Source organism: Eptesicus fuscus, chromosome 11, assembly GCF_027574615.1.
Source record: "Eptesicus fuscus isolate TK198812 chromosome 11, DD_ASM_mEF_20220401, whole genome shotgun sequence".
NCBI lineage: Eukaryota > Metazoa > Chordata > Mammalia > Chiroptera > Vespertilionidae > Eptesicus > Eptesicus fuscus.
In genome coordinates this window covers 68,260,695-68,288,207 of record NC_072483.1, presented here as the reverse complement: position 1 = coordinate 68,288,207, position 27,513 = coordinate 68,260,695, and the positions used below count along the sequence as shown (strand labels likewise).

The following is a 27,513-nucleotide window of genomic DNA, read 5'->3' as shown; positions in this document are numbered from 1 at the left end:
TTTCTTTACTATGCAGGAGAGACACATATAGTCTTAATGACTTAAAACTGTAGTTAAGACTACTGATGTTTGATTGACTGGTTTCTCTTTGATTCTAGTGGAGACCTGAGACAGAGAAAAATATTGTCAATTGGTAAAGCACAATAGCCTGGGACAATTCTGTGAAATCATAAACTAAGTCTCATCTACACTCAGTTGGCCTCCAATATCATTAAATTATAGAATAGTAATGTGATGAAAAAGCTAAATCACCAACAGAAAGTTCAATTACAATCTGCATTTCAGATCTCACAAGAGTAAGCTGTTCAAAAATCAATTTGAAAATTTTGTACATTCTTTTCCAAAGACACAAATCAAGTTTCCAGATTAACCAATTAAAATCCATTTAAATCACACCTGATTTAAGAGTTCAAATGTCTCTCTGTGAATGACTTTTGCATTTATGAAGAAATGTATGTATAACATTTAAGTCTCATGATGACCATAATAAGTAAGATGCACTCCTAAGTATTTTCAAGGAGGCAAGCAGTTTGTCACTATCCTATACTGGTGTTAGAGTTTTTACTTGGCACCCTGAAATACATTTTACCCAGAGAATAAACCATATTCACCTTGATTAAGACTCTTCAAACATTTTAGAGATACTCTCTATTAAGACAATAAAAGTTACATCTGTAAGATCAACACTTTAAAATGATAAAAACATTTGCTGCATTTTCCCATATACTATTAAATATCAAACACTACTAAGGATCCTGTGTATAAAATTGCTCTTTAAACATTGATCTGGAAAACAGAAATAGGAAAGCAGGACTCATATTTGGGATAAAATTTGAAAGAAGCAGTAGTAATGTTACAGGGAAAAATACTTTATATCTAAATGCATGTCTAAGTTCCACATTTCTATCTATAATATAAAATTATTGATTTTAACCAGAAGTGACAATATTGGCTTCTCTTTAGCTTTAGTCACTAAGTGTATTTTTTTTTAATTTATTGTTTGATTTTAGAGAGAGGAAGGGAGATAGAAAGAGAAATACTGATTTGTTGTTACCCTTATTTAGGAATTCAATGGTTGTTTCTTGTATGTGCCCTGAACTGGAGATCGAACCTGAAACCTTGGCTAATTGGGAAGACATTGTAACCAACTGAGGGATCCTGAAAGGGCCACTAAGTTGCTTTTTTTTTTTTAATGGGTAAATCAGTTTTTCTAAAACTATGATAATGTGTAAAAGCTCTATAAAATGTAAGGCAATAACAAATTAGTATACACTGGAATCAGCTACATACAACCCATAGAGAGAGATAAAAACCTGTGAAATAGTATAAAGTGCCACAGTTAGTTTTGTCTTTTAATTGAATGAACCTAAACTTGTAACTAAATGTGGTATCACAGCAAAAAGTCTATCATATAAAATTATTATTACTAAAATCTGCTATCAAATCTGCTCAAAATTTCTCTAAAACTACCAGTTCACACAGAAAGATGTAGAACATAGCTCACTTTCCCACTGCTTCATATTAAGATTTAACCATCATCACTGAAACACACCATGCTTATTTTAAAGGAAATTCTAAGGCTGAAAAGGTAGGTGAATTTTGCAACATCACAGAAAGTGTTTTAGGCCATGGACCGACCATACTAGCATCAGTTCATAGATTTATCTTCTATATATATAAAGAGCCAGAGACCGTAACGCCATAAATACCCTAACGACTGGTCACTATGACGCCCACTGTGGCCAGCGAACAGACTGATCAGGGGGTGGGACCAGCGGCCAACCTCCTGCAGCCACTCCCCCCGGCCGGCCCCTCCCCAATCAGGGGCAGGGCCAGCTGGCCAACCACCCATGGCCGCTCCCCCAGACTGTTGGCCCCCGATTGGCACCCCCCACCCCATTTGGGGCGGGGCCGGCTGGCCCACCGCCCCTCCCCATGGCCAATTGCCCGTGGACCTCCCCACAGCCAGCCCAGCCAACCTCCCGCCATCTCCTCCTCCCAACAGGCCTAGCCGGACCCCAACTGTGCATGAATTTGTGCACTGGGCCTCTAGTGTATATATACAATGCCTTTGCTAAAATTTTTAGAATTGGAATGAGCCTAAACCCCAAGTTAAAATATCTTCATTTTACAATTTCGGGAACTGTGGCTAAGAGGCTTATCCAAGAACACACAGCTAGTTAGAACAATGAAGAAATCCAAGTGTGCTGGCCTAAGTGTAAGTTTTCCTTACTCAACTCAAATCACCTGGGTGCTCAATATTAAGAAATCATTTTATAATTAAATATGCTAATCCTATATAATAAAACCCTAATATGCAAATCAACCAAAACAGTGGGACAACCGGTCGTTATGACTTGCATTGACCACCAGGGGGCAGACACTCAATGCAAGAGTTGCCCCCTGGTGGTCAGTGCATTCCCACAGGGGGGGAGAGCTGCTCAGCCAGAAACTGGGCTCATGGCTGGCAAGTGCAGCGGTGGTGGCAGGAGCCTCTAATGCCTCTGCTGCAGGTGGCCAGTAAGGAGCCAAGGGTCCCAGAATGCAAGAGCCCCAGACTGTGAGAGGGATGACTGACAGCCGGCTTAGGCCCGATCCCTGGGGTGACCAGGCCCAAGCCGGCAGGCAGACATCCCCCAAGGGGTCCCAGAATGCGAGAGGGCGCAGGATGGGCTGAAGGACTCCCCCGACCCCCAGTGCACGAATCTTGTGCACTAGGCCTCTAGTGTTAACAATAAGTCACTAGAGCCAAATACTTATTTTAGTTTGGTCTAGAAAATAAAAGCTCTCAATTGGAAATCAGGCTTCTAAGTCATGGTTCTTTCTTAAGTTAACGTTCTCTCTGGTCCTCTATTTCCTCATCTAATAAATGAGATTAGAACAGATCTCTCTAAAGTGCCTTATAGTTTTTAAAAACTAAAATATAAATATACCTTATAATAGACAAATATGCAAATTGACCGCACCTTCGCTACGCCAAAGCCACGCCCACCAACCACGCCCACCAGGAAACTATTGCAGGGACGTTGGGGTGTGGCGGGGTGTGGCGGAGCCTGCACAGTTTGCAGGCAACGACCAGGGGTTCGGCTCCTACAATCCCTAGCTGGGACGCTGGGTTCGGCCGAGCCCAAAGCCAGGAAAGCCTGGAGCAGAGGCCTTCTCGGCCCTGGGCACCAGTGGGGAGCCTGCAAGGATCGCAGGCAACGACCAGGGGGTCGTAGCAGGGACGCTGGGTGCGGCCGAGCCCAATGCCGGGAAAGCCGCCCGAGGCTTTCCCGGCCTTGGGCACCAGCAGGGAGCCTGCACGGATCGCAGGAAACCACTGGGGGTCGGCTCCTGCAATCCCTAGCAGGGACGCTGGGTGCCGCTGAGCCCAAGGCCAGGAAAGCCTCGGGCGGAGGGTTTCCCGGCCTTGGGCATCAGTGGGGAGCCTGCAAGGATCGCAGGAAACCACTGGGGGTCAGCTCCTGCGATCCTTAGCAGGGATGTTGGGTGCGGCCGAGCCCAAGGCCACCACCTGGGGCCAAGCCCTGACCCTGAAAGAAGGCAGAAGGCGGTGGCCACAGCCAAGGCCTGGGTCTCCGGTGCCGGCAGAAAACTGGTGCAGGCAGCCAGGTGAATGAAGGTCTATTGCACGAATCTTCGTGCAAATGGGCTACTAGTATAAATATAAATAGCAGCAAATATGTCACTTTATTTGACTAGTGATTAGGGCTCATCCAAAAATATATCTCTTTTGTCTCATTTGCACATACTATGAGGAAAAGTGAAATATTTTAAAATAGCTAATCTGTGTGCTCCAAAATTCATTTTACTGCTTAATCAACTTTAATATATTCTCAAAGACAAAAATTAAAGATTATATTAAAATATTTACACATTAATAATTTTAAGAAATCACTTTTTTTCTAAACATACACTTACCAAGATAAATTCCTATTAACTGAAAAAAGGAAATTAAGAAATGTGTGCTATCAGCCCAAAAGAAAAGTGTTAACTAATAAATATGACAACTAATGTGTCTTTCTGATAGGTTATGACTTTGACTAAAGTCAATACACACTAGGGCCCATTTAAGCAATTTATGTACTCAAATTTTACTAACTATATACTTTTATAGATTCTGTTTTTATAATATTTACTCTCATGAGTGGTGCATTTACCTTGAATCTAGTGAGACCTAGACTTGCAAAAACAGAACAAAACAAACAAACAAACAAAAAAACACACAAAACTTCCAATGCTAGAACTTAATTTTGATTTCATAACAAATAGTGCATTGTATAAGCTGCAGGACACCCCAAATCTGCCCCTGGATAGTAATTTAAATGAAAACTTTAGAATTATTTTTCTAATACATGCCTATTAAGAAAATTTTTTTTTCAGAATCCAGCAAATTCTTAACAGAATATAATTAGGTAGTATGGTATAGTGCAAAGAACATGAATTTTTGAGTCAGACATGCCTGGGATCTGAATCCCAGCTCTGCCCTTTCATAGATGTAAATGTATTTCACTGTGTCTCTGAGCCCCAGATAAATTTAAAACAAGAGTAACAACATCTAAAGATTGTTGTGAGTATTTAAGGTAATTATATTTCAAAGTACTTAAAACAGCCTAATACAAGGTAGACATTCAACAAACTGTAGTTACTAATTTTATAAAGAAACTTCTCATACTATTAATAAATTGGAAAGGAAAAAGAATTTTTCATGATTACTTTCAAGAGGACAGGGCAAATAGAAGAGGCTAGGATGGTGTTGCTCAGTGAAGGGCCGCTTTAGATAAGAATGACTTACAATCAGTATGGTAAAGTATTCCTCTTAGCAAGGATGGCTTGCTTTTAGAGAGAAGTACTGTATCTCTAAAGAATATTTATTGTATTTTCTTAAAATAGGTAAAGATATCCCTTTGATGTCTTTATTCTTTTGCTTAGCAGTACAACTTTATTTAAAGAGCAAATTTGAGTCCATTCTATTCTCAATGATTCCAAGTACTAAATGAATGGAAGTCAAATTAATAAACTTTACTCAATTACATTTTCAACTTAAAAACTAACTTTAGAAAAAGAAGTAATGCTTTCTAATAGTAAAAGCTCTGGTTTAGGGATTAGAAGCTCTGTTCTCAATTTCCTATTAACTTGGTCAATTTAGACAAGTAGAACTCTCCTCAATTTAAAAAAGTCTGGATTAAGGACTGGTTATTTTAAAGTAATAAACAATTTATACTTACGGCAACATAGGAAATGCTCTAAATTACCAGAGAGGGAGATTTTTGAAGATACTTACTTCACTCTCCCTGGGTCCTAGAGACCACATAAGAGTTTGAAAATAATTGTCCCACACGAAACACATTATTTTTAGTTGAAAATTCTGACTTTACGATTTAATTCTGACTTTACGATTTAATTCTTTTAAATGTCTCAGTGATGCCATCACTAGACAGCACTTTCTGACATCATTTCTTTTAATCCTCACAATTAATCTGTGAGAAAGATTGCTACAGAACACATCTTAAAAATGAGAAAACAAATCGTCACTGCTGGGATACCATTCTGCTGCACTGACAAAGAAAATTGTGTTCTAATAAACGACATACAGACTATTTGAAGGCTCATGGCTATGAAGGTAGTATGGTAGTCACCAGGATTGGGAAGAAAAGAAAAGAAACATCTTCATTCTCTAAGACCTGAGAGGAGTTGAGAATGAGTCAAGATACAGGTTAAAGAATATAAATGAAAGGGAAGAAAGTTGAAAGAACTTAATACAAGTTAACATTAGTTTTCTCAGTGAAGCAGTAGTTAAATTTTTTGAAGAAGAGAGATAAGAGAATTTAAAAAATATATAAATTTCTATTGATTTCAGAGAAGAAGGGAGAGGGAGAGAGAGAGAGAGACAAAAAAAAAACCATCAATGATGACAGAGAATCATTGTTCGGCTACCCACCTGCACATCCCCTAATGGGGATTGAGCCGGCAACCTGGGCATATGGCCTGACTGGGAATTGAACCAATGGGTCTTGCAATTTCCCCCAGGAGTGCAAAATAGCCTAAAAACTATAAGTATTAAAGGCAGATAGGTGGAATGATCCAAGATGCTTTTTGATGATATTTCTGGCCTTGCTCTGAGGAGTAGCAGGACAGAAAGGGCAACTAGTAACAGGTATCAATCACCACAGCTTGGGAGAATGAAAGGAATCTTCCTGAGATCCAAGAGGACAGTAATGTGAGAAGGAAATAAGCATATAGAATAATTGAATAATAATCATAGCATGCATTTTTTAATAATGCTTACTATGTGCCAGGCACTACTGTAAGAGTTTTACATGAATTCACTCTATTCTTACAATCTTGCAAGGTAGGTATTATTGTTTTGCCTTTTAACAAAAGAGGAAACTGGCAGAGTTTGGTGATTTGCTCAAGTTCTACATCTAATAAATGGAGGAGCTAGGATAGTATGCAACATTGGAGTTTAAGATTTCTAAAGTAGCAGAATGACAAACAACAAGACAGGGTGCAGATCACAAATACAGAAGAGGCCAAGTCTGTTTGATTATTATTTTATATCTAGTGCCTGACTCCTAGTGGGAACACACAATAAATGAATTTTATAAATGAATGATTATGCCCACATGCAATGGATCAAGTTAAGATTTAAACTAGAACATGTCTGTGAAGAAGGTATTAAAGTCTTCAATGACTGGGTGAGCACAGATAAGAAGTCAGTACATAGTCATAAGAAGCACTCAATAGAATAGTTAACAAGGGCCTGAGCCACAAAAGAGGATGATGGAAGTGGCAATAAATGGCACCTGGACCCAGTGATTCAAAGATTATAAAAAAAAAAAAAAAAAAGACACCTCAATTAAAGAAGGTAATCCCGTATCCTCAGGGCAAAGCCAGATCTCAGATGAAAAGGCTAAGAATTCTAAGAACGGGCTGAGGATATGGAGGAGTGAAGTAGTGGATCAGAATGTACAGGTGAACAGATTGGGAGGAAAAAGTCAAGGTGGAGGGAGCAAAATATAAAGCACATCTAGAAAACAGAAAAAAATGGACCAGAGAGTCTTCTGACACTTAATCCAAGGTTACTGCCAATGCATCATACTACCTTTACTTTCAAGTCATTATCATTTCAGGAGATTAGGCTGACTACCTGTCTGAGGAAAGTGCCATAGGATCATTAATGACCTACTTATATCTTAAGACTTCACTTATAGCTGTGGAGTTCAAACATTTCAGAGTACTACTTCCATACTTCCATCGACTTACTAAATTAATCAATTACTATAGTTTGGCTTAAATGACTAGTTTCTCATTTAATCAATCATTCAATAACCACCTACAGTGTTTCTAACACTATGCTAAGTGCTCTGTGGTTCAAAAGGGTGTCTGGTATAAGCTTTGGGCAGGGACCACAACCTAGTTCATAAGTGAAACCAAAAAAGGGTGGAGGAGAAAGGGAAGAAAAATGGGAAGGAAATAAGAAAAAGTGTATTTTTAGATAAAAAGCTAATGTACATATTAGGCTATACATACTAAATGAGTGTTTACTCCTTTAATAAAGTTACATACTTCCTCCGACTCCAATAATTATGTGAGACTCATTATTAGAACTTCTCTTTTGAATCTATCCCTCAAGGGCCAGTAGCATTCTTTTGAAGTGTCCCAGTGGTACCAAACCTATATCCTTTGAGACTAATTTTCTTAGTGTCGTTCACAAATCGACTCTGTAGGTTTTTCAAAATGTAAGTTCTAAAAACTGTACCAAAAAATGACAGCATCACTAAAATAAGTGTCTAGTATCCCCATATAACAACTTGCAAACATAGTATCAATTTTAGTATTTACATTGTGGCATAATCATAGCTACATATTAATATAGCAATAGGTTCTGTTCTAATGCTTTATTTTCTTTACCTCACAACAACCCTGTAAGGTAGGTACTACTAGTATTTGCATGTTACAGAAGGCTAGAAGTGATTAAATAACTTGTTAAAAATAACACAGCTAGGAAGAAGTGAAGCTGACATTCAAACCCTGGCAGCTCAGAGCCCTTACTCATATGCTCAGTCTCTTTACTTTTTAGGGATATTCCTAATACATACAGTATGTTGACTACTCTAATGTAAAACTAAGTGAAAATTCCCTACAAACTATCCAGTTTTATTCTTACAAGTAGTCGACGAAATGCAAATTAAAGTACTATTTTTTTTTTTAACCTATGGCATTAAAGGTATATGTTGACTAAGACACTAATATACAGAAGTTAAAATGACACAACCTTGAGAGGTATAATTAATTCTTAAGAGCCTCACTTTAGAGCCAAACCGGCTGGGTTAGAATCCCAGTCCTGCCACTTACAAGTATAGGGACTTTAAGCAAATTACTTAACCTCTTAAGCCCTCATATATATAACAAATGAGAATAGTAGTATTCTACAGAGTTGTGCATTTTAAGTGAGCTTATATATGCAAAGCACAGAGAACAGTGCATGGCACATGGTAACATTCAAAAAGTGTTAGCCATTATTACCACCTTTCTGTCAATTTGGTAATAGATATCAATTATGGTTAGCCCAGTACTTCAATAATTATAAATGAGCTCAAATATTTATGTGCTGTCACAGCTGCATTATTTATAATAGAGAAAATGTGGGTTCACTAGAATTAATCAAAATACTTGGCAAAAGAAATGATTAAGCAAATGAAGGTACTATAGAGTATTACACAGTCATCAAAAATTATGTGTTCAATATATTTAACATAAAACTATATGTACAGTAAGATAATAATTTTTTAAAGGCAGTATATAAAATTATATTGTACCTCACTTTTACTGTATGCTCACACGTGTATGCCAGATTAAAAGAAAACACATCAAAATGTCATTGTCCTGTTTATTTCCAAGTGATAGGGTTACAGGTAATTTTTATTTCCTTATTTATAAATTTAGATATTTATTAAGTTTTCTATTATGAATATACATCACATTTATAATTAGGAAAGCTACCAATAGGAATTCTTTGCTTTGACAGATTATGATTGAACAGTTTTCACAATATACTGATAGACAATAACTGTAACTCATATTTCATCCCAGTGACTTGTTCTTACTAGTAACACCTTTACTTTTCTGTTGACTTTACAATGGATAAACAAGAATTATTCTCAAAAATTGTAATATTTAAAACTATAAATTGCCCAGAAACCTTTATAAAAATCTAACAAAATTGTAAATATCAAGATGACCTTGAATGAAAATAACAGCAAAAATTACCTCTAAGGCCTCACAATTTATAATACAAAGGAAAGGCATACTACTTTTTTCTAGTCCTAATTATATAATCTTCCTAAATTAGAGAAATTCTGTTTTTTAATTTAATGAATAAATGATGTGCAAATAAAGCTTTCTATTTTGTTTGAATGAATCCACTTTGTGACTTATGCGTTATTTAAAAGACCAAATTCTCACATTATATTCTCTACTACCAAAAATAGTTTCAAATTTAATATTGATACTAATGATTTTCCAGGTTCCTCTGAACTGCCATTTAGGAAGATAATGCAAAATGAACATGTTATAAGTACCTATTTTATGCTTTTATTTTTCAACTTCTAACAGCTACAACACAGTGGGCTGTCCTAAAACTACTAAAAAGGAAGAATGAGTCTAAGTATAAGCAACACTTCAATAAATATCCTACAACTTACTCCAGGATTTCTCTATAAGAAAATGCTACAGAATGAAAAACAAACTTACAATTAATTCCCTACCCTGGGTGACTTGCAAGACTATTATTCAGCTTTCCTGTATGTATGTCCTGGTAGTTTTAAGCAACAATTACTCTCCCTAAGGAAGAGAAACCTATTATCAAGATCAAAGCTGTTTCCCCAAATCTGGCAAATATGTAGCTGGAAAAACAAAAACATTAACGGTACCCATTAGTCGTTAAGTTCTTGTGACCTTATATACGTAAAAAATAATCTTAAAACTTAATCGCTTACTAATGTCAGTCACTTTATGGGTTCCATCTACTGGTAACCTCCACATCATTCCCTGTCCGCCACACAGGTAGAGCTCTGGTAATCTAATCTAGAATTATGGAGTGGACATCACAGTCAGAGATTCTTTATCATGATTAGCATGCTTCTATAAACGAGTAACTGAACCCATTTCCAGATCATATTCTAAAGGCAATCACTTTCAAAATGTGTCTTTACTCTGAAGGCTAAGCCAATTAAGGCAAATCAGAAGAGAGGCTAGCACTTCCATTCAAATATATCCCCTTCAATCCAATCAATCTTTCCAAGCTCATGTGGACAAAACCCTGGACAGTACAGATGGTGAGGAATGGCTTTTCAGAGATAAGGACAAAAGGTTCATCTGACAGTAACTAATCCTACATAGTGGAACAAAAGCTCAGGGTTGAGACACATGGCAACATCAAGGGAAGAAGAGTAGAAACTCCTTGGGGAGCATTCTCTGGTCCAAATCCACTTTGTTTTCAGGAGTTTGGCAACTTATAGCCTCCTTCCTTAAAATAGTTTTGTGGCCCTTGCTGTTACTTTGGGTACCCCAAAACCAGAAAGATGTTAAATGATATATGTACTTTGTACACTGCAAGAAAGCTCAAAAACTGGGATAAACTTTTCCTCCATCAACAATGTATAAAGACAGAAAGTTACTTATTGTTTTCCATCTTAAAAACGAACCAATTTCTCTTGAAATCTTATGAAAAGGTCTACTTAAATGTAAATTGTGCATAAAACTGGTATGGTGTAACTTCTATTCTTGTGAAGAATGATGAAAATACACTTAAAACATGCACTCAAAACACTAAAAATGCCTGATTCTACTGATGGGATTTTGTCTGGAATAGGCTTACATGACTATAAAATATAAGTTCACTTACCACTCTATTCTGCAATACAAACAAAACAACCCCCAAACATTTTTATACATTTTGCACATCAATTTTATAAAACGGAATCTGAAATGAGCACTTCAGACCTTTGGTTAAACTATAATTTCCCTTAAATTATAGTAACTATATATCCAAATGGTAAAATACAGTATTTGTATGTACATATGTACACACATAAACAATATTTTTTCTTTATGGAACACTATGTATTTTCTACTTCTGACTACCAATTTATGCAGACTACAGTTAAGCAAAAGATCACTAACCTGAAATAAAAGAAAAATTTTGAAGGTCTATAAATACTCATTTACCAATGTGAAATACCATACCACTGAGGCATATCTCTATCCTTATTAAAGGCTCAAGGAACTATGACTTAAAAATTTATATATCAAAAAACTATAATTGTTCTTTTCACTGGCAACTACGATGATGTTACTAATTATGAAATAATAAAGTCTATACTTTTAAAAATTAGCAGATGTTAACTACTGAATATCAAACACTAGTCACAAACTTTATTAAAGGCTTTTAGAAAAACTTAGAGGGCAAAAAGTCGGGACAGAAAGGGTCCAAATTAGCTCATAACCATATGCTACTTAAAAATTCCCTAAAACAGTGCCTGGCACATGGTACTCAGTACTTGTTGAATGAACGAAGGAATGGGAGAACAGGTAGGAACAAGCTAAGATACTGCGCTGAGATACTGAGCTGAAAATACATAGATAAAGGTAGAACCAGCTAACCAGAACATTAGCATAAGTAGATGTCAAATGTGAGCTATTCCACATTTTAGTCATAATCCGAAAAAGAACTCACACTCCAAGAATAGCAAACTTTTCCTAGAAAACTTGTTGCATAAACTTATTTAAAAAACTAAATAATTCTAAATTCTGCTAAAAAGATTAGAACTGATTCAGTAGGAAAACTAACATTACTCGCAAATTCCTAACACTATTCCCTTACATGGGAAAACATGCTAGTGGACTTCATTAGTGCTCTTTTGTCAGCATTTCTTACTTTGTAGTTTCTCACATTTACTTAGAAAAAAAACTTCAAAATTACAAAATCCCTTCAAAACATTTAATTCTCCTGAGTATATATCCCACCTTGTTTACATAAAGCAGGAAATCTCCACACATCGACATTCCTGTTTACAATTTCATAGTCTGCATCAGGCATGTTGTTTCAAACTTTAAGAATTCAGAAAGGTCAAGTTCCTTGAGTGAATTTCTTACTTAAATCCGACAACTATATTATTAATAAAGTCTTTCCTCACTGCAACCTACACTTGACAAAAAATCATGCTTTAAAAAGTGAGTACACACCTCCTCCCTTTTCCTCCTCACAGGATTGTGTCTATGATTCTATGAAAGGAAAAAGCAAGATCTTTCTGTAGTTTTACTATTTTTAAGGCTCCTGTTCAATTACTAGTCTTTCTTGACATATAGGTGTTACTGTAGCGACATGAGCAAGTATGTCCAGTTTCTCTTAACACCAGTAGTTTAAAGGCTTGCCACTGACTACCTGCATCATATAAGTTAAACACTATATACTCGACACCGCAAGCGTGCGACTCAAAGTCATTCTAAAAAGTTTCTCAACAGAACACATTTGCAGTCACTAACACCTATAGAGTAAAGCAACCCAGGGTGGTGATTCTTCATTCTTTTGGGCTTCCAGGTCTGAGAAACAGAGAACCAACTGCCCAATTTGTTCCCGCTTGCTTCTCCAGACCCTCCAATTGGCGGGGGGGCGGGGGAGATTTCTGCACAAGAGAGTTTGTCAAGTGCTTTGAAAGCCTGTGGATGAAAGATGCTATAAATACATCTGATATTACTAGTATGTTTCTGTCGAGCATTACGTGGAACCACTGTCATTGCGTTGAGGATAGGTTGATGGTATAACGCTTCCTGGGGAGGGGGAGAGAAAGAGGGCAGTCCCCTCCATCATCCTCAAGGTTTGACTGGGTTGTTTTGTGAAACCACAGCGAAACCACACGTGAAAAGTTATACACAGGCCCCATACAAGGAGGACTTCGACAGTCCCCATCCCCGTGGGTCTGTGGGTCCCGGGAAACGAGCCGGGAGAGGAGTGCTAGCTGTTGGGCCTACACCCCAATAATGTGGGGAGGTGCTGGGACCGGCAAAGGGGCCCCCGGCCACAGCCGACGCCCGCGGGGCGGCTGGAGGCGCCGCTACGGGTGGGGGCGCGTCGCCGGATCGGGCGCCGGGCGCGGGGAACGGCCCGGGAGGGCGGCAGTGCCAGTGCCGGGGCCCCGCGCAGCCCCGTTGCCGGGAAGGCTCGCGCCCCGCGGCCGGCGGCGTGGGGGAGGGGAGGCCGGGCCTGCGGCCTGTTGGGGGAGTTCAGCCCGGGCCTCGCGTGCGACTCTCGGCCGGGCCCCCGGCCCAGGGGTCCCGGGTGCCCAGTAGAGACTCACCGGAAAGGCCCGGATCCGCATCTTGGTGTCCTTCCGGCTGCCCGTGCCTTTGCTCAGATTCGACATGGTGCTCGTCCCCTCCCCGGCGGCGGCTGTGGGTCGCACTCCGAGGCGCCGGTGTCACATTTAAGGCGGGCGGGCAGACGATGGGCGACGCTGGGGGCGGCGGCGCGGCCCCCGGTTGGGCTGGGGAGCTGGCCGGCCCCTGGGCGGCCGCGGCGGGGGCGGCGGCGACTCGGGCTCCGGCGGCTGGGGCTCAGCTGGGGGGCTGCGCTGACGCGGCTGCTCCGCGGGGTCCCCCTCACGCCCGGCTCAGCTCCCTTTATCGCGCTCCTCCGCGATGGCGGCGGCGGCGGCGACGGACAAACATCTCACTGCGCAAGCCGAACGTCCTCCTCCTTCTCCTCCTCCGCCTCAGCGAGACGAGATCCGGCCCAGAGGGTGGAGGGGGGAGGAGGGAGGGAGGAGAGCCGGAGAGTGGAGAGATTGGGGGGAGGGAGGTGGGAGGACAGAAGGAGGCGGACGGCCGCCGCGGGGGGACGCTCAGATCTCGCGAGAAGAGGGCTAGCGCGCGATCCCGGGCAAGGCGGGGCGAAGCCCGGGGGCGGGGGGCCACGGGAGGAGGGGAGCCGGGGGTTGGGGAAGTGGGCGGGACCAGCGGGGCGGGGAGGTGGGAAAGGGGCGGGGCTGAGTGCGAGAGGAGTAAGTTGTCTTTTCGATAGGGGAGCGTCGGAGACCGGGTTCTGGGCGGAGGCAGTTGCTGATTGGTGGAGTGTGGAGGTCACGTGGACCTAGTGGGCGGAGGAAGTTTGGGGAGCCTCAGTTGACTGTAGTGGGCTGGGTCCTGCTGGGATGGCTTCTGCTGGGCTGGCTAAGGGCGGGGGCTGTGGCCGGGGTTAGGGCGGGAGGAGAGTCTCTGGGAGGAGCGTGGGTGCAAGGTGGATAGCTACGTACTAGAACTGGTTCCTATGTTTTTCTAGGGCATGTGGACTAGGGATGGGTTCTTGAGCAGAAGCGAGAAAGTTGAAAGAAGAGTTTGTGCAGGAGTCACCTGAAGGGTCAGAAGTTAGGGTCCTGTATGCTTAACAAAATATTCAAATTATCTGTGCACACCCCAACTCTAGGATTGAGGGGTGGAGATATTAATCCACAAAATTTCCTTAAACTGCAGAAGCTCCAGGGCCTCCTGAATCCCTGATATCCTCTGAGGGAACCAGGACTTCTTAGTCTTAAAATTTATTTACCTTACCATAAAATGACAACTCCTTTAATGTAGTGCAATATTTTGGTAAATGGTGTTGAATAGAAGGTAGGATGACAGAAACCTATATTTAACCTAACAATCGTTTTTACCACTACCAAGAATATTGTAAGTTTTGAAAAGACAAAATTATTGTCTTTGATTCAATTGCTGCAAATTTGGATTCCCCCCCCCCCTCCTTTGGCAATTGTAGTCAAAAGGTCTAGTTTGATTCAGCAGTCTTGAATTTTACTATCTAATTTGCCTCTTCACCCAAATGATGTTATATTTGGATTTCTGATGCTGCAAACGAATGTGAGTTCCCACTAAAGTTTGTGATCTGTTCATTTTAAGTAAGAGCCTACCGTTGGAATGGGTATCAATATTTGGAAGCTAGACTTTTAATACTTAAAATTAGCATTTCGAAGCTGGGGTATGTGTGTATACATATATATATTTTTTTAAACGGGTAAACTGAAATGTACTTTTCTATTTGTTTACTATAAAGTTGAATTTGCCCTAAATTAACTTAATCTTGATGACTAAATTTGAACGTATGCTTTCATCCCTTACTTGGTTGAAATGCCCCATTTGAAAATATTTTCTTGTTTTGTTTTTCGTTATTAGCTAACCCAAACACGAGCTTAAGAAATGAGGATGTTGCTTGAAGCAATGCCTGTGTAAACACTGAAGCTAAAAATAGGTCATCACGAACTGGATTGATAAGGTAAGATTGGGAGGGGCTCTGATTTAAATATAAGATATGAGTCTTGGTTAGGAGTTTATAATCTGTATGGTGATTGAATGTCCATTTGTATGATCATTAGACTATATCAACTGATGTTTTTTATTGGTTGTACTGTCAAATGGCCCAGTTTCTTTAATATAAGAATATATGTTGTGGAGCCATGGGTTTATTATGTGTCTTTGGGGGCAAGGACTTGATTGTGTCTGGAGTGCTTCATCTGTAAAATGGGGATAATAAAGCTTTCTTCTTGGACTACTATGAAATTTAAATGATTTCATACATTTCAAAAAGTCTGAGAGCAGTGCTCAACACAGAATAGCCACTCAACACCTGTCAGCTATTTTTTTAAAATATGTTTTTATTGATTTCAGAGAGAGGAAGGGAGAGGGGGAGAGAGAGATACATCAATTGACCACGTCCTGCATGTCCCTTACTGGGGATTGAGCCCATAACCCGGGCAACGTGCCCTGACCAGGAATCAAACCCACAACCTCTGGTGCCTGGGATGATGCTCAATCAAATGAGCAACACAGGCTGGGCTCACCTGTTGGCTATTATTATCATGGATAATTAAAGCCAAGATTATACTGTCTTCCTTTATTCAATATGTAAGTTTCTAAAAAAAAATACTTGTATGCTTTTATAAAATGAATTTTATTTTAAACTGTGCCAGTCTTTAACACTTGGATTTCACAAAACAATAAAGTATTTTTAAAAACCTGGGGAACCAATATAGGTTTCTCCAACTTTATTTTGGCAAGTAAGGGCATTAAAAAGTAATAACTAGCATAAAATAGGTCCATAGTGTGTGTGTGTGTGTGTGTGTGTGTGTGTGTGTGTGTGTGTGTGTGTATACTAGAGGCCCGGTGCACCAAATTCGTGCAGTGGGAGCGAGGATGTCCCTCAGCCCAGCCTGAGCCCTCTCGTAATCCGGGACCCCTCTGATAGGTCCCTAGGCCTGGCCAGTGATCAGGGCCTATTGGGGCTTTCCTTCTCCCAGCTGCTGGCAGCTGGCCCCACCCCTGCCGCTGCCACTGCTTGCCATCTGTGAGGCGCTGGCCCCCCACCCCCATCACCTATCCCCTCTCTCTGTGGGCGACAGGCATGGGGTATGATCACTTGGCTGGCCTGGGCCTCCTTCTGTGGGGCGATTGATCACGGGGCCTCCAGATCGATTGCCCTGCAGAGGGAGGCCCCGCCCACCCAGCCAGGGCTCCGCAATTGATTGCCAGGCAGAGGGTGGCCTGGGTCTCCCTCTTTGGGGCAATCACGGAGCCCCCCCCTCCCAATTGATCAATCCTCTGACCCGTGGCCTGGGCCTCCCTCTTTGGGGTGATCATGGGGCCTCCCAACCAATTGCATTGCACCTGCCTTGGTTGGCCTGGTGCCAGTGCGTGTCATAGCATGGTCATCTGGAAGGTTGTCCGGATGGTCATTCTGCTGTTCAGTTGGTCAGTCGATTTGCATATTATGCTTTTATTATATATACTAGAGGCCCAGTGCACAGAATTTGTGCACTGGAATTGGGGGAGGTCCCTAAGCCCGGCTGGGCCCTCTCACAGTCCGGGACACCTCGGGGGATGTCCGCCTGCTGACTTAGGCCCACTCCCCGCAGGGAACAGGCCTAAGCCAGCAGCCCGACATCCCTCTCACAGTCCAGGATCCTTGCTGCTTACCGCCTGCTGCTCGCTGCTCCTTACCACTTGGCTCGCTACTCCTTAGTGCTGCCGCGGAGGCGGGAGAGGCTCCTGCCACAGCCACTGCACTCACCAGCCGTGAGCCCAGCTTCTGGCTGAGCAGCATTCCCCGTGTGAACGCACTGACCGCCAGGGAACACCTCCTGTGTTGAGCATCTGCCCCCTGGTGGTCAGTGAGCATCATAGCAGCCAGTCATTCTGGTTGTTCCACCGTAGGGTCGCTTAGGCTTTTATTACACACACACACACACACACACACACACACACACACACACAAACAACACACACATATATATATATAGTATCTTAACCACATAAATTGGAGGAGGTCAATTTTTGAATAAAGTACAGTTTCTTAAATTTACCTTATGAAGAATAGTACAAAGCTGATATTTCTCATTTCACTTTGAACCTGAGAAACCATCATGGGCCAACATTTAGTAAACCTCTACATTAAGGCATATTTCCATGTAATTGTGATGCATATCATCACCTTTTAATTTATTTGTTTTGTGCACACAGATTTTCATATGTTGGTTTTGTTTAAGCACAATTTGACTGCATTTAAAAGAATCACTATCAACTATGTCTTTCGGTAGTCTTTTAACTACAAAGACCCCAAAAAAACTAAAATGAATTCATCTGCCATTGCCATTAAGAAATCTACTGAACAAATCATTTATTTGTTCATTTATTTCTTTGTTTATTCAAGAAGTATTTATTTAGTAGCTGCTATATATTAGCACTAAGGTGAATGAGACAGATGAGGCCTTCCATCACAGAACATAAAGTTCTTTTTCACCCCTTGAAATTTGGAAACCATAGTCCCAAGTTGGATTTGACAACAACTGCCTATATACTGCAATCCAGAAATCAGACATTTTTTCTTCTTCCTAGGAAACCAGCATCCTCAAAATGTATGTGAAACACTCTGAAGCAGCAGCAGACTATTCTCCTATGCCCAATGATATCCCTGACTTGCAACCAGCAAATTAACTTTCAGGATATTAGTTTTTCTGCCAACTGCCACCTGATCTAACAGAGAAAGCAGGGCTGGAATTATAACTCACTAGATATTGTATGCCTGCCAGTTGGTATTCCTACTTATGCAGACAGTGTCCTGGCACAAGAGAACAGTGGCCCTTTTTCCACTTATTCCTATGGAGCTGTACACTCAAAGCTGGGAGCCCGAGTGGGCTAGCCCCTGTTCTACATCTCAGTGTAGAACTTGACATTATGCACTGTGAGAAGCCAGTGAAAGGGATAGCCTCTTCTTGGCCATGAGTTTCTAGGTATCCAGGATACCAAGCCACTTTAATGACTGTATCAGACCTGCTTGCTGATTTGATTGTGCTGATATTGGTTATTAAAACAACTGACAGCCTACCAATTCACTTACAAAGACCTCTTCAAAGGTTTTGAATAGACAAACACTGGTAGGGAAAGATGTATGTTTTTCAAATTGGGAGGAAAAGATTTATAATATTATCACTTCCATGAAAGTAAGGGCTAGATTTTCTGCATTCTTACTTGTCTCCACCAGGCAACTAAAAAGTATTGTAGGCCATTAGGTTTGTACATATTTAGAGCAGTAGCATTTGTATGCACTTTATAAGATGACGTATTAGAGGAGTATCCCATGAAACATAACCACAGACCATTCCATATATGAAAACTGTAGTAGGTCTTCTCCATGCCCCTTTTCTACTTACTATTTTCCTTACATACATCATCAAGACAAGAAGCATATAAGACATAAGAACATATGAGACAAGTTACATCGTGAATTAAAGAAAAATCTTTAAATGTGTGTTATAAAAACCCATCTCAATTTTTCATCACGTTGTCATGCTAAATAAAATTATCTCACTGTCAGCTCTGGAAACTTTTTTGTTGGCCTGGACAGTGATCTGTTTATTCCCCATTTTTCCAATAAATTGATATTTTAGAAATAAAATATATATGTAACCAACTAACATAATTTAACAGAACATAACTTCTCAATTGAAAACTATAGGCTTTGCATCCATGTAATTTTATTTTAAAGAAAAAGAATTTCCTTTTATTGATAACAGTAACTATCAAGAAATCTCCAGGGAACAATTACAAATATGTATTGCTTTCATTCATGATGAGGAAAGTGTATGCTGACATAATCATCAGCTCTGTCTTTAAAAGAAAGTTAATTTTGGAGTTGAGATAAAGCATGGTTCCAAAGTGCTATAAAAGTAAATAGCCTAAATTTTATGATAGATTTAGCAATTGTGTACATTATAAATACAAGAGTCAACAAATGTAACAAAATAGCATTATCTTTAAACTTCTTCAATAAGCTATTTGTCTTCAGTTCACTGTAAAACTGTATTCTTAGTATATCTTGAACTAGCAAAAATAAAAATCTGATTAAGCAAAGGATTACTGGTAGGGATTCAAAATAACCTTTAAGAGGCTAACAAAATAATTACCTGGGGGGGGGCAATTTCTAACCCCAAATTAATATAATAAATTATTTCCTAGAGATAAGTTTATTTGTAGTTACTGGTTTGTAAATCTGCTAGATCTTGAGTGGCTGGTTATTGTGCAGAAGACCAATTAGATGTGCAGATTTAAGAAAGGGACAACATGGACACCTTGTTAGGATGAAACCAACAACTCTATATCTAACACAGTTAAAAAACCTTTTAAAGAATTTTCATTTCTGAGACCTTTAAACGTGATACATCTCTGCTACTGAAATCCTTGTTGAGAAGTGCCTATCTCTATATGAACCTTCATCTTTTGAGAAAAGTTGCTTTAGCTGCTTTGATTGTGAAGGCGACTTCACATTTTTTCATTAATTATTATAGCGGCATTTGTCCTTGAAGGGGGTTGCTCCTATTAACAGCCTGATTTCTTATTTTAAAGAATTTTCCCATTGGTTGGTGTTGGTGGACAGTGGTGTCTACTTCCTATCGCAATAGCCAAAAGAGCCTGATCCTTCCCCTCCACTCTACAGATCAGCCTGGGGATGTGTAATGTAGAACCAGACAATTAGATCCTCTCCTAGAAACTCTCGAATAGGTGACTGAAGGACACAGGGACAGTTGGTGAGCATGCAGGCAATGGCTGTGGGTGGCCTAGGCTCTTCCCACGGAATGACTGTAGTTGTCATTCCTGCTCTTTAACTTTGCAGTGGTCCTTTGATTCCTGCTTGTTCTCCAATCCTGGTCCTCCCACCTCCCCTCATTTCTGTGACTCCAAACTTGCCTCCCCCCAAATTCCATTTTTGCTTAAAATAGTCAAAGTTTGTTTCCGCCATATGTCAGTCAGGGTCCTGACAGGAAACAGATGGCTCAGTCAAACTGGGAATTGGAGTCGACTTTAGTGCAGGGACTATTTACAGAAGAGTGGGCAGAGTTAGGGAGTGTGATCAGGAATAAGGAAGGATCTCAGGACTACCTACAGCAGGGAGCCTTGCAGCACTTCTAAACTAGAAGGGCCAAGAAGAGAAGTGGCCACCAGAACCTGGATAGAGAATTCTTTCTGTAGCTATGGGAGAGTGCTATTTGACAAGCTGGGTTTTTAGGCGAGGACCCAAGCTACTGGCTAAGTATGGAGGCAGCCAGGGGCCAATTTACCTTGGCCTCACTCTCCTCCTACCCTGAGTTCTGTTCTGGTTGGTGCCTCCCAATGGACACAGGGACAGTTGGTGGACAGTTTCCAGCTTACTGGAAACCAGGAGGCAAAGGAGCCCATTGATGGAGCTCATCAAGGTCAGCCTTCCAAGACCCAGAACAGAGTGAAAGGTGGAAAATAGATCTAGAAAGGCAAACAAGGAATATCCATGTAGAGTGCTTGCAAACAAGACTTTTGACTGATAAAGGCAAGATATACAATATTTTTTAAAAAACCCCTCATATTGTTATAGAATCTTTGCACTGTAGGAAGGTGCCCTGCTTTGGAGGTAAATGGAGGCTGATACCCAAGGCATGTATGACAAGTGCTATCAATACCTGAAAGATGGAGCACCTGTTTCCTTGATCAAAAATGCCAACTGCCCTCAAAGCTGTGAAGCTATGGGGCTGGATTCCTCTGGGTAGTATGCAGGGCCCTTTGGCTTTTATTTCATTTTATTTTGCATTAAAACCATCATAGACTAGCTGTGCTTTTCCAGTAAACTAATATTTTAAACTATGAAACAATATAGCACATGATTAAAAGTGCTAACTTTGGAACGAGACAACCTGGATCCTATCTAAGGTCTGTAATGTGTCAAGTGAGCCCCACTTATTCTCCTGGATAAAATTAGGTTAATAATAATGCCAACATCACAAGGCCAGTGTGAGAATTAAATGAAACAATGTAGGTAAGGTATGTAGCACACCTGGCATGTAGTTTAAACTTTAGGAATATTAACAACTATTTTATGGTTAATTTCTAATACCATCTTTTACTTTCATGCAGCCCCACATCATTATATTTGCTCAATCTATTTCTCAATGCACGGTCCCATCACCCTTTGTATGGTGGCCTCCCTGTCATCTATATCTGATATCTATACTTCCATCCTCTCAATCATATCACCTACCAAACAGCATTTATCTTCCTTGAAACTTTTGCTTCTCTGGACCTGTTCACTAGCTGTCTCTTATCAATAGGGGAAGATACCAAATGACCTGTCCTCCCAAGGAGACCCAGGAGCAACAAGGCTCCTAAAAACAACTGACAAAAAGTAACAATGATGGGAACTCTGCTTGGTCTTTCAAACCAGGTCAAAATCTTCCCCCAAGGTTTAAATCATTAGGACACCCTCTCCTCATGTTGATTAAGATTCACTTTCACCAGAATTCTAGGATTAACATCTCAAATCTATTATGCTTATTTTAAGGCTAAACAATGGACTTTTAAAAATAAACACAAAGCTTGGCCGGCATGGCTCAGTGGTTGAGCGTGAACCTATGAACCATGAGGTCACGGTTCGATTCCTGCTCAAGGCATATGCCTGGGTTGCAGCTCGATTCCCCAGTGTGGGGCATGCAGGAGGCAGCCAATCAATGATTCTCTTTCATCATTGATGTTTCTATCTTTCTCTTCCTCTCTCTTTCTCTCTGAAATCAATAAAAAATATTTAAAAATATAAACACACAAAGCAGTGTATTCCAACAGGTACTTCTCTTGATTTTTTTATACTGTATTTTTTCTTTCCAGAACACACAATTTATAAACTTGGGCTATGGAAATTACATGCGATCCAATTCCTCATTTGTGATCCTGCATTCCTTTCCCACCGCCATGTGACTTTTGTCTGGCACAAGAGGTCAGTAAAGCTGGACCTAACATCATTACAATAACAGAAAAATGAGGAGTCTTACTGTCAGTGTTAATTGCATGGAAAATTAAATGTATCCTTAAAATTTTGATTAAGTGTATGATGCTATATAACCTGAAGTATTTTTTATATCTACTGATAAGAAGGCAATTATCTCCATAATTTTGTTCAGACTTTTAGAAGCAAAAGAAATGAACCATATGGGTCTGCTTTGATCAACTCATTCACCATTAGTTTTTGGTGAATTTACATTGCCACCTAACATTAACCAGTGATACATGATAACAAGTGACCATGGGTAGGGATAGGGAAAAATTACAAATTAATTGAACATAAGCAACATCACTTTTTAAAACAAGGCAGCAGACTCTCCTCTATATCAATACTTGCATGTAATTTGAACTCAAAGGATATTAGCAATTTTCATATGGTTGTATCAAGGCAGTCAAGTATATGAGCAACTCAAGAAATATGTGAAATTAGCCCTAGCTGGTTTGGCTCAGTGGATAAAGCATAGGCCTGCAGAGTGAAGGGTCCCAGGTTCAATTCTGGTCAAGGGTATATGCCTGGTTATGGGCTCGATCCCTACTAGGGGGCATGCAGGAGGCAGCCAATCAATGATTCTCTCTCCTCATTGATGTTTCTATCCCTCTCCCTTCCTCTCTGAATCAATAAAAATATATTTAAAAAAAGAAATATGTGAAATTGAATGACTTAACAATTAAGGTTTTTGTAAATATAATGCATCTGAACCAGCTGAATTACTTTTTGCTGCAAGTAATAGCAAACCCAACTCAAACTGGGGTGAGCAATAATCAAATATATTATCTCACATAACAAGAAGTCCAGGGTTAGTATGGGTTCCAGTGTGGAATATCAGGACTCTGGCCCAGCTTTGTGGCAACTCTTTTGGCCATGGCCTTGGCTGGTGGAAAGGTGGCTACAGTCATTCTAGGCATCACTTACAGACACAACGAAGTCTAGACAAGAGGAATAAGAGATACAGATTGTTTCTTTCTTGTGGATCTGTGTTATGAGCTAGGAAACTATCCCCTGAAACAGCCCAGGAGACTCTCTCATGGCTTATTGGCCAAGACTAGATTACATGTCTCTATTGACTCACTCAGTGGCAAGGGGGAGTGGGCATTGTTTGTACTAATCCGGGTAGAATAGATCTTGGGAGTCAACTACCACCACCTACTAGTACAGAGCACATTTGTCTCTGAAGAGATTTTATATGGGGATTAAAGAGTTTGAGGGAGAGTGAAGGGAAATGTGCATCTGTATGTGTGTGTGTGTGTGTGTGTGTGTGTGTGTGTGTGTGTGTGTGTGTGTGTGGTGTAATAATAGGGTGTTTGGTTAATGAACGGGGCATGATCTCAGGCACCAACTACATTGAAAGGATAGCTCTGGAACACAGAACAGGAGATCAAATAGAAGCACATCAAATCCAGGGACGCACAGAAAGGTACAGCTTGTTTCCAAAAGGTACCATGGGCTTGAACATTTACACAGACACCTGCACACATCTTTCAGAGGCACTGGAGAAACCTTATTCTCTGCACCCTGCTTTGATGTTGATCTATAGACTTGAGTAGCCACAGGCAAATGAGAACAAGGTGGTTGGTTGCCCACATAGAACAGTTTGACAGGTGATTAAGAGGCCCCTTTTACTCTCCAAACTCTCCACTCTAAAAACAAAACAAAGCAAACCAAATGCCCCAAAACACAGAGGGACCAAACTAGCTATTTGCTTAGGTGGTCAAGATAGTTAGATATGGATCATGGTGTGAGAGGTTCTGCATTGTCTTTCTGAACCCCCTCGTATTCCACTCTGAGACCCCAAGCCAGCAGTCCCACTATTGGATAAAGCATCAGGCTCTGTCTAAAATATTTTCTGAAGTTAAATGCTGTGAAAAGAAGAATACATTAAGCCACCAACACCTTGATGGTCATTATTACATCATAGTGTACCAGGAAACAAGCAAATCCTAGGTGGGCAGGATCTTCAAAAAGAGAAAAGCAACTTCTTTATCATGTTGCCTGGTTTCCAACAAGATAAACATAGCTATGTAAATCACATAGAAAATAATGTGACCAAGAGATTCAAACATGTCCTACTTGAGCCAGTATGTGGGGAAGAAGCCATGAACTTGAGATTCACAGGCTAGGCTGATGTGGCCCTCTGGGAGCTCCTCCTCTCCTGGCCTAGCTGCTGAGGGGGAGAAGGGGTGAGGGAGGGCATCTGGGGTTCGCTTCTTCACTTCCTGGCTCCTCTCCAAGTTACAATGGAAATTAACCAAGATGTCTCCCCAGAATGAAGTATGACCTTGGGTTCATTATAGACCCTCATTAAGGGAGTGAGTGGGTATGTGAACACTTGTATTGGGATGCTTAGCTCAGAAATGTTCATGATTCATTGATGCAAAAATGTTTGTCCATCATTACGGAAACTTTCAAGCTCTTGAATTACAGACATTTAGCTCCAGTCTTGACTGTTCAGGAGGAAAGGAGACCCCCAAAGACTGAAAGAGCTGGTGTAACAAGGAAAATTCCCTTCAGAATAGAAGTTAGTATTTAAGGTCAGATCTACTCTTAATTTATTACCTTTTTTGTACATTCACTTACTTCTTAAAAGGAAGAAAACATCTAAAGTACAGCTTCTGATTATTCTTACTTGGGTACAGTTTTGCAAAGGAAAGAACGGTTACCCTGGATTTAACATTTACTACATGCCTGTTCCACAATTCAGCTTTGTTCACTTCATCTATCACCACGCCTAATAACAATTTTTGTGTGTGATGGGACGTCTTTTCATTACAGTTTATTATTTTGTGGGTTTGGATATACAAATGGATTTGTATGTATGACACCAGGATTGAATTACATGTGCTCAAATAAAAACAACCACCAATCAAAAACTTGATATGTTTTAGCTGACCTATAAACTAGGATTGCCCTTTGACACCAGGATTTTAAAGGCACGTCAATGCATTATGAGGTTATAGCAAATATAATTGGTGATTTGATTTTTAATATTCAAATCACCACAAAAGAGTCAATTTGGAATATTTAAATCACCCCCAAATATAAAAATAAATCATAATTGTGTTGTATGTTAAGTTTTAGTTCAAATGGAAAAAAAAAGCCCACAAAAAAATTCTGGACTCTATTTAATATATGCAGGCTGATATGTTTAGGAGGAAAGAGTACTGCTGTCTTCCACTGAGTTTCAAACATTGATAAGGAAAACTTGTTGGATGGATATAGAAATGAGTAGACAGATATGTGCTAACACAAATCTAGTGAAATGTTAGTTATAAGCTCTAGGTGGTGAGTCTATAGATATTCACTGCATAGTTCTTTCAACTTAATAATAGGTTTGAAATTTTTCAATAAAATGTTAGACAAACCATGAATGCATGGATTAAATTACTGATAGCGAGACTTCCTTTAAAAGGAGAGTCTAGGATGTGCAAGTATTATAGCAAGTCTTACAGTAAGTGAACTTGATACATGAAAATGTAGAATTAACGATGATATTGATTAAAATTTATTGAATGCTGAGCATGTGCCAGGGACTGTACAAAGTACTTAATAAACATCATCTAATTTAATACTCACAAGTATTAGTTGAAGTGTGTATTACTATCCTAATTTTATAGGCTAGGAAAATGTATAAGAAGGTTACATAACTTGTGGGAGGGGGAGGCTGCACTAAGTGTCACAGCTGAGAGTCAAACCACCACTGTCTGAACCTACAACCAGCGTACTTAATCACTGTGCTCTAAGAAAGGGAACTCTGAATTACAGACATTTACGATTATCTTGTTCAATTTCCCCACCCCTTATTACAAATGACAGAAGGATCAGTAGTACTAGAATCCCAGAATTCCTACTATTTGTCCAAGGCTTTTACTACTAATCATGATGTCTCTCTTAAGTGCAGTGGGTTTTGTTTTGATTTTTTACAAAATGGATTCAGTATAGGATTCCTTTATGTAACAAATTTATATAATGCACTTTAGCAGTAATTTGATATTTATACTTGATCTATTTAGCTTTTTTCAGGTGTAATATATGTCATAAATGATGATACCCTGATGATATAAACAGTATGTCCAAACATGTAACATTAGGTTGAGCTTTTGAATGCACTGGGAATGTGCACATTTCCCTGGTGGGGAAAAATGCATGAAATTCTGAAATAAATATTATTGCATTTACTTGAGTGAAAATGCTATAATTCTGATAATTCTGGAATTCTTTTTCACAGCTCAATTACAAACCCATGACTTTCCTGAGACTTTTAAAATTTATTTTAACAATGATTGATTTACACAGTGCTAACCACTTTTAAAAAGCATGAACAAAAGGAAGTTGAGCATTAAAAAGTTAAAAGGGACATATTTGTGTCTTTTCTTCCTCTGTATCTCTCCTTTCACCCCAACTCATGTCTTATTCTAACATGGGAATGCAGCAGCATTGAAGAAATGAAGAGATCCACTAACTCTTTTCAATTTTAAGTTTTATGCAGTTGTCATCTACTCTAAGGCTATTTAGTCAAATGTTTTGCAGCTTTGGAGTTGGAAGTCCTGGGTTTAACTTTTGGCTCCACCCACTTATTTTCTGAGTTATTTTTCCATCAGCTATGATATACTTCCCTGACAGGACTACTGTGGGCATCAAAGGAAAATGTATTGATGCTTCGAAAACAAAAAAGACAAAAACTAAGAACAATACAATAAAACAGTCTTTAAAATTCTGTCATTTGTTTTTACTATTTTATGTAAGGCATAACCATGTTTCCATTGTGTAATGAGACTATGAACATCTTTCTTGATTTCAGAACACAAAAAACAATTCTCCATGGGTTTCTTGCATATCTACACACCTTTCAAGTGAGGCGCTGATTACTTTTATTACAGACTATTTAAAATTTTTTGTATAGATAACATTTATGAAATACAGAGATAGTGTCTCTCTCTGGCACAAAGATCAGGCATGCTTACTGTCCAGTATAAAAGCTTTGGATTCCCTAACCTCAGGGTTGCTCTCCCATAACACAGTCCACTGTGTGTGCAGTTATCTGTATGGGCTCATCAGTGTTGCCCTGTAGGAAATGGGCCTTGGAAAACTGGTGCAAATGATGATTA

General features: G+C 40.0%; 1 protein-coding gene and 1 long non-coding RNA gene across 4 annotated transcripts in view; one reads left to right on the top strand and one right to left on the bottom strand.

Annotated features, from left to right (window-relative positions):
• CUL3 (cullin 3) overlaps positions 1-13,844 on the bottom strand; it is a 108,325-nt gene extending 94,481 nt beyond the window's left edge. The window contains exon 1 of one of the 3 annotated variants that reach the window (XM_054723513.1): positions 13,365-13,844. In XM_054723513.1, the coding sequence (XP_054579488.1) occupies positions 13,365-13,430 (66 nt within the window). In that variant the 5' untranslated portion in view covers positions 13,431-13,844. The remainder of the gene's footprint in view (positions 1-13,364) is intronic. The other 2 variants (XM_054723514.1, XM_054723516.1) reach the window with 2 other exon arrangements.
• On the top strand, positions 13,412-19,054 carry LOC114232854 (uncharacterized). Its single transcript, XR_008557541.1, has 3 exons — positions 13,412-13,431; positions 15,232-15,331; positions 17,947-19,054. It is a non-coding gene; the product is annotated as an uncharacterized LOC114232854 (long non-coding RNA).
• The last annotated feature ends 8,459 nt before the right edge of the window (positions 19,055-27,513 follow it).